This window comes from Onychostruthus taczanowskii, unplaced genomic scaffold (genome assembly GCF_017590055.1).
Source record: "Onychostruthus taczanowskii isolate IOZ18803 unplaced genomic scaffold, ASM1759005v1 scaffold59, whole genome shotgun sequence".
Lineage (NCBI taxonomy): Eukaryota > Metazoa > Chordata > Aves > Passeriformes > Passeridae > Onychostruthus > Onychostruthus taczanowskii.
This window is the reverse complement of record NW_024503568.1, coordinates 4,161,839-4,170,141: the sequence shown is the minus strand read 5'-3', so window position 1 is coordinate 4,170,141 and position 8,303 is coordinate 4,161,839. Positions and strand designations below refer to the sequence as shown.

General features: G+C 42.1%; 1 protein-coding gene across 1 annotated transcript; it reads left to right on the top strand.

The window, feature by feature from the left end:
• Positions 1-226: 226 nt before the first annotated feature.
• On the top strand, positions 227-7,660 carry LOC121343258 (von Willebrand factor D and EGF domain-containing protein-like). Its single transcript, XM_041418251.1, has 5 exons — positions 227-498; positions 3,196-3,291; positions 5,100-5,204; positions 5,601-5,696; positions 7,276-7,660. The coding sequence occupies exons 1-5, from the start codon at positions 321-323 to the stop codon at positions 7,383-7,385; spliced, it is 585 nt and encodes a 194-aa protein (XP_041274185.1). The 5' UTR covers positions 227-320; the 3' UTR covers positions 7,386-7,660.
• The last annotated feature ends 643 nt before the right edge of the window (positions 7,661-8,303 follow it).

Genomic DNA, 8,303 nt, shown 5'->3' with positions numbered 1-8,303 from the left:
CCGACACCCCACCTGGCTCCAAACTCCTTCCAGGGAGGTGTAGAGGGTGGTAAGGACACCCCAGAGCCGCCTTTCTCGGCGCCCTGGCCGTGCCGGAGCACGGTGACCCGCGGGGGTCACGGGCGCTCGGGGGGGCTCCCACCCCGCAGGGGGCGGCGGGCGGGGGAGGCCGGCCCTGAGGAGGAGGAGGAGGAGTGGGAACGGACTGAGAGGGTAAAAGCGAGAGGAGCGTGAAGGAGCGGGGCTGAGGGGGCAGCGAGTGGAGCGGAGCGGGAGCGGAGCGGGCAGAGCTGCCCGAGGCGGCGCTGCCCTGCCGGGCCATGGCGCGGCGCGCAGGCCGCGGCCCGGGGCTGCGGCTGCTGCTGGGGCTGTGGCTGTGCGCGCTGAGCCCCGGCCCCGCCGCCGCCTGCAGCCCGCGCTGCCGGCACGGCGGGCTCTGCCTCGCCGACGGCTCCTGCCTCTGCTCCAAGGGCTACGAGGGCGAGCGCTGCCAGCACGGTAACGGGGCGGGACGCGCCGCTCCCGGGGCGCTCCGAGCGCGGCAGGGACGGGCACAAGCGCTGCGCTCGTGGCAGCCCTCCGGCGGGCAATCCCTGCGGGAAGGGCTGAGGAGATCGCGTTTGGATCTGGTGTGAGAGGAGGGTGGAGAGGTGCCGGGGAGGACCGAAAGGAGGCGAGGTGGAAGAAGAGAGTTCAGGCGCCCTTTGGTAGGGTGAGGCAGCGATAGCGAACAGATAGCGCACAGCCAAAAGGCAGCACGAAGACCTCACGTTAGTAAGGAGACCCTGCTGTCGGAAATGGCCGTGGGTCCATAGAGGGCTTTTTGCTACTTGGGTGTTGGGCAAGAGGCCACTCGCTGGACAGGCTTTGGTGGTTTATTCCTCCTACTGCTTTAACTGCATGCTTAAATACTTCCCTGTAAGTACTTAAGGAATCACAGAATCAGTCAGGTTGGAAGGAACCAGAAGGTCACCTGGTCCATCATCCCTGCCCAAGCAGGGTCATCCTAGAGTGCAATGCACAGGATTGCATCCAGATGGTTCTTGAATGCTTTTAGAGACTTGACAGCATTCTAAGCCACAGCAACATTTATCAAGTATCTCAAGGTGCAATTAGTCAGGACTAGGCACTAACAAAAAAATCAAAAGGGTGTAGAGTAGAAAGTAGCTTATTTTTTTATTTCTTTTTATTTGGAATATGCTATGCTTGTAAAAGTACTGTTGTTTCCTTCCTGGATGTTACCTGACACACAGAGTCATTTGTGCATCCCATTTCCACGGTAGGAGGCGGAAAGCTAGGGTGGAGTCTGTTCCTGTTGCTTTCCACGGAGAGACAAAGTATTTGTTGAAAATGCCACCTAATATGCAAAGGCAAACATCGTGAAGAAGAGTTTTAGTTTCAACCCTGTTCAGTGTTACATGTTAGATTTCTAATCTTCTACTTTTCTTGTTTAAAAGTCTAACTGTAGAGCTTGTGGCTATTAAATGCTGAAAAATCACTCAGTGTCAGGAGTTCCTTTGCTTTGCCTGTTGTCCTATGAGGTGACAAAGTTCTAATTTTCAATGTTCTTCATTTAAAATGTGATTGGTTTTCTTTTTTTAAACTCTGAAATGAGATGCTGAAAATTTCATTCAACACTGTAATTGTTCATGGAGTGTTGTTTCATTTTGAGGCTGAGGCTAGCAGGTGGTGACAAATGATGTATAGCTAATGTGCTGTGTAGTGTAGATTAAAAACTATGCTGTATGAACTGTTTCAAAAACTGTGTGTTCCTAGACATTTTGGGGTTTAGGGGAGAGGTGAAATATTGGTGGAGAGGCAGATCAGTTCTTGAACTAGAGAGGTGAACTGGAATTGTTAAGGAAACCACTGAATCCTTGTTTCATCAACGTAGCAAAAAAAATTTGGATAAATGAAGCTTCATCCCCTGTTCTGTCAAAAAAACCCAAACTGAAAACTGAGTGAAATAACACAGAAACAGAATTTTTCTTATATCGCGAGCTCTTGTATGGCACTTCCAAAGAAAAGAGAGCATCTGGTAAAAGTTACAGAGAGCTGAGCACTGGCTGGTTTTTTTTCATACATCTCTGTCCTTTCTTTGCCTACTAGTACTCATTCTGTGGGTACTAATGCGAAAAGTCCTCTATTCTTCATCTGGGTTTCTTGAGAGTGCAGTAAATGTATGAGGACAAAATCAGGATGGTGTTACTCATCGTTCATCTTTTTCATACTTTTCACCCATCCAGTCAAAGAATAAGTAGAGAGCTCATCTCACACCAGCAGCTAATTCAGATGAGACTCCCAGAAACAGCTGGGTTTCTAAAACCTGTGTGTGAATAAACAAATGTTTTTTCAGACAGCAGGGCTGCTTCAGGGGTGATTATGACTTGCAGAGAGTCTACATGGTAGGTAATTCATTTGCAATCTGAATGGATTTATCCAGAATTTTGCAAAATTGATACTTTATTTATACCTTATCAAAATTGTCCAAGCTGTCATCAATGAAAAAGTTGCAGGATTTGTGATGATCATAGATGCTTTTCTCCCAACAGATTATTAGAGTTATGAGAAAAGTTACATTTATCTTTGGATGCTTGCTAAACAAACACTCTACATTTTGGAAAGGTTTCTGAAAAGCCAGCTGAAGAAAAAAGAGGGGAAAAAAGAGTGTGGGGGAGAAAGAAATCATGACTTACTTCTGGAGACATTTTAGAGAAGAGGTATAAGGAACAGACAAGTAGCTTTTCTGAAGATGAATGTAGGAATCCAGTAAAGAGTAAAAAGTCTGATATTTCATCTTAAGAATCACATGATTCCTCTCAAGTTGCAACATCTTTTTATTGAATCATTTCCTCTTATCACCTGTTTTCTGTTATTTCTCCAGTTATCAAAAGCTTTTTTGGCAGTCCAGCTGTGTTCCTGTTTAATAGGCGTCTTTCTTCTGCCTGTTTTGTCCAGGCCCAAAACATTCCTTAGTTTTGAGTGCTTAAAAGCTTAGTGTGGTGGAGTGCTCCCCATGCAGGGAAATGATTTCACCTTATCAGCAATGTAAGATGACGTGGCTGATATGTCTTAGAAAATATTAAGACAAACTATGAAAATATAATAATGTGTAGATTTCTTATGTATTTAAGTATCAGCTTTAGTAAGATTCACCAATATTTATCCAACCTTTCTTTGTCATCTGTCTTACAGCTACATGTTATCCAAAATGCAAAAATGGGGGAGAGTGCCTCCGACCTGGAAAATGCAGATGTCCACCTGGGTATGGAGGTAGATACTGTCATAAAGGTAAGACCCAAGGAGGCAGTAGCTTGGAAAGACAAGGAGTTTGAAAAGAGACTAAATTAATTTAGGATGCCTCAAGTCCTGGGTCTAACACACTTTGGAATAATGACCTTAATTCTGTAAATTTCTGACCTTACTATCAAGACATGCATGGCCTAGAGGATCTGCCTGCTTGCAGGAGGAAGGGATGGAGTACATTTGCTGAAATGTGTTGTGAGAATCTGAGGTTTTTGCCTTGGAAAATACCCTTTTTATGTGCTACGTAAATATTCCATTTAGCTCAATAACAGATTCTTTCTAAATCATTTATTGAGATGGCTTGTGTAGATACATATTTCTGCATTAAGTGATTGAAACTTTTATGTAGTATCTGCAAGATGGTAACACTGAGGGCCCGTCACTGAGGATATGTGTGGCAATGTATTGTTGAGAGGTAATAGGAGATGACAGATAAGGAGTAGCAAAGACCAATTTTGATGATTTTATGAATATTGAATATATGCATGGATTGGAAAAGACAATCCAAGAAAACACTGTTGTACATGTACAAACTTGTGTGTGGTGTGGGGCAATGTGCTATTACAGAATCTCACAAAATCACAGACTGGGCAAGGTTGGAAGGGCCCTCTGGAGGCCATGATTTCTAAGCTCCCTGATCAAGCAGGGCTACCTAGAGCCAGCTGCTGAAGGCAAAGTCTTCATGGCTTTTGAATATCTGCAAGGACAGAGACTCCACAATTCCCAGGGCAATCTGTACCAGCATTTGGTCACCCTCTGTGAAGGTCTGCTGATGATTTCCTTGTCCTTAATGTGGCTGGAAATCATTTCCAGAGTCAGTCCTTGTATTACCTCACTAGGAGCTGAGGTGAGGCAGACCAGCCTGTAGTTCCCTGGGTCCTTCTTGCCCTTCTAGAAGACTGGAGTAATATTTGCTTTCATCCAGTCCTCATGCACTTCTCTCTGTCACTGTAATAGGTCAAATGCAATCAATATTAAATACGTTAACTTACATTGTGTCACGAAGTAATGTGCAAACAAACATTGAAGAGCTTTTCCAGCTGTGCTGGGTTTGACTTGCATGTCCTTGTATGTTCAGTACTTGTACCAAAAATCTGTTAGCTGAAATTGTGCTCAATACTTGTGGTTGAACAAGAGATGTGGATATTTTATCTACAAATTATCAAGCAGACATCCAAACTGTCCACCTTTACAGTGAAGGATAGTTGTTTTTCTTCAATACAGTGAAGGTGGTATAGAATATACATTCATCCTTGTGAAAGGAAGCATTTGATTGTACAGAACACAGTGATTGTGTTCTCCACAGTTGATACCAATCATATGTCTGGCATAAATAACACTTCATTAATGAGGCCTTCAGGGCTTTGATGTGTAGAACAATTCTGAAATGAGGAGGCTGACTCAAGTATTTGGCCTTTAGGAAGGCACTGTTTAACTTGACTGTAGTCATAATTTCATTTCTCAAAGTAATATCCTCTTCTCTTCTTCCTCTTGTTACATGTAGGTCCTGTCAGGTAAGGAAATACGTGAATCCTTCACCACATGTTATTGGCTTACCAAGTGTGATTTGGCAAGTTTGATACAAATATGCATGTTGTTAGTTCCTGTGGTGTAGCTGATGAATAGTGGTGTTACTGGTGAGAAGCAGAACAGTGCCTTGCCCTGAACACTCAAAATTTTAGTTTTTGCAGATGAGATAAAACAAGTAGTTGATGCCAGATGAGCTGTTTAAAGACAATTATTTGAAGTCCTGTGCTGCTTCTGAAATGCCCAATGTATGCTGTCTTCCACAGTAAGCTGTGAAGGAGGCTGTCAGAATGGTGGGGAATGTGTCTCTGTCAATGGAGTCGTGAAGTGCCTTTGTGCTTCTGGCTGGACAGGATCAAGATGCCAGGAAGGTGCGTGTCTACATTCATGCAAATACTTATATTAATTCTAAAACTGTGGTAACAAAAATATTTTAAATGTATTAATGGAAATGTCATTGCATTATTAGAGAAATTAGTGACCTACATTATGTATACTTACACAGATAAAATAGTGTGATTATATTTTGCATTAAGGTGTGCAACTGTTCATATTTAAACCAAGATTCATAACACAGTACCTATATATTTTTTTTCCATTTCCATGGTCCTGGAAATGCTTTTGGAGTTATACCAGTTGAATATCTGGCCTAGAAGAAAATGTGTTTTGCCATTTTGACTTGTATCATCCTGAGTTTTTCATTCTGTCAGGATTTTTTTACATCAGTTTTATAAATCCAGCTGACTTACCCATTCTTTTTCTTGTAGCAATTTGTCCTCAAGGTTGTCGGAATAATGGAGCTTGTGTGGCTCCTGGGATTTGTAGCTGTCCAGCTGGATGGGTCGGTAGAGCATGTCACTTAGGTAAATGACTTCTGACATTTTTCATTTATCCTTTCCTCTGCTTGTTTGATTTACCAATCAAAGTGTTCAAATCTTCAGGGCCTAACAAAGCTTCCAGGGAAAGTATCTTTGAATAGTAACTGAGAGCTGCTTCCACATACTGGGGCTCTTACAAGTATATATAGGGAGTAGATGGCTGTTCAGTTTGGTCAGAAACAAATAACTTTTTCACTTTGAAAGAGATTCAGATTTTGGTTGTCACCAAATTAATTACTTGGTATGTTTCTTTGATATTTCTGAAATATTGTCTGTAAAATGAGACCCCAGTATAAAGAACTGAAAATTACAGAGGTACTATTGCTACTGGTATGGGTTAGAAGCTTCATTAAATTTTATAGACATGTGAAATTTAAACTGGGTTCTCACTTTGAGGATAAATTGATAGAATCAACTCCATGTGTTCTTAGAACTTTGAAAGCTGCCTGTAATCAGGAGTAGTACTGACGCTCTTGCTGAACAACCACTTCCATTTTCACAAACTTTGATTCACAGAAACAGGTGATTATAAATCTTTAATCTTCGCTTCTTGGGCCTTGTATGCTTGTAACAGCACTGCCCTGATGTTAAAGGTAATAATCCTGAGACTACAAAAGGCAAGGGTTTCTTTTTTTGCTCTCTGGGAGTCTGAAAACACCCTCATGCAAACATTGGTTTTGAACTGGATATTGTGCGTGCAGAATCTCCGGATTAAGTCCTCTGCATCTGATATTCTCTCATGTCTGTGGGCATAGCTGTGGCACTACATCAGCTAGTGTTAGTTCTTCTACAATGTATGTGGTCCAGCAAACATTAACAAGTAATATTTTGATATTACCATTGACCATCAAAATGGGTTTATATTCATCAGTGTATTGAGATAGAGGGTGATTGAGAGGGTGATATTAAAAGCCAAGTGTGGGAGTTGCAGAGAACTTATAGCCTGCTTAATAGCTGCTCCCTGCAGCTGCAGTAATGGCAGAAGTGTTCAGGTTCTTAATGTCAAAATAATCAGTTCCCAAACTAACTAGATCTGCATGAAGTTTGACTTCTTTTGGTGTACATGCTCATACATAAATTGCAGCCCCTGGCTTGTCAGCTGAACTGGTGTGTAGCAGGGGACAGCTGAAGCTGTGCCCACTCAGCCCTCCTCTGCTCTTGCGGGGGAAGAGGGCAGTATGTGAGATACTGCTAGCTGATTGTTTCCCCATGGGTGTGGATCCAAGCACTGGCTTCAATAAGTTTCAGGGGGAAATTTTATTGTTCTCTCACTTTTATGGGGGCATGTATCTCAAAAAAAGCCTGTGCCTTAAAGAACAGAAATTATAGTATTTTAAAAGGGAAATGGAGCATGAATAAGACTAGATGTACTGTGCCTGTATTCCAGTGAAGGCCACAATGCCATAAATTGAGAGACATTGCTTTTCAGTTCTTCCATTATGCTTTTATTTATATTGCCCCAGTGAAGTCACCAGGGAACAATTCTGCTACTGCAGTGAGACCAAAAGAAAAATGATCCTGTGTTGTGCTGAAGATATGCTGTGTATCTGGTGTCTCATTTCAGCTGTATGTAAGCTGCCCTGCCAGCACGGAGGGAAATGCATCGCTCCAAATGTGTGTAGATGTCGACTGCCATACTCTGGGCCACAGTGTACAAAGAAAAGGAAGGAATGAAGCAACTTCAGCCAAGATAAGCTGCATTTTTTTTAATGTGACTGTACAGAGAGGAAGTCTGCAGCAGTGGGGGACCTTAAAATAAACATTGTAATTTGATTTTAGACAGCTTTTTGTCCTCTCTATATTAAGTACATGCTTTTGTATATGAAAGGAAGGTATTGGTGATTGTAAGAAAGCTGTTTCTCCTTTCTCCTCTTCTCATTTTTTCTTCATAAGCAAAAGTATTATGCTTGGTTGATACAGCTGACCTTGAAATAAAATTTTCCTCAAATAAAGTCAGGATAGATCTATGCTCTTCTTTTCGATTTTTCTCCCCTTTCACTAGACTTACTGTGTTATATAATTACATTTTTTAAAAGCACATTAAACAAAAAGCCCTTAATTCACAACATCAGAAGTGAATGTTAGTTCAAATATAATTTGCCTTGAGATTAAACAGTTGCAAGAGGAAACTTGCCAAATTTGCATCTTTCTGGAACATTACCAAACTGCAAAGCATCTTATTTAAATCATGGTTATCACTGCTTCCTGTTCCTTCCCCTCCAATCTGATCTGGATCTCAATCAGCTAAACAGTATTTAAAAAAACCCCAACAATTAGCACTCCCCCGCCAATACTTGTTCAGTCATTCTGCTGTTACTTTCTAAAAGCTTAATCCATGCTGATACTCTAAGAGTCCTTATCTTGACTACTTCTAAGGTCATATCATCTGATCATCTCTCAACATCCAATTATTTCTTTTCCTTTATGCCAGTGAGACAGGGAAATGAATTTTTCTTCTGGAGACATTGATAATTCTATGCTATTCAAGACTGTGTTGTTCTGGAAGCAGTATAATGGGAGGCTGAAGACTAGCAGTGAGGAAAAGCCGTGCCTGTCACAAATCACATGTGGGGGTTGTTGATGTTGCCTTCT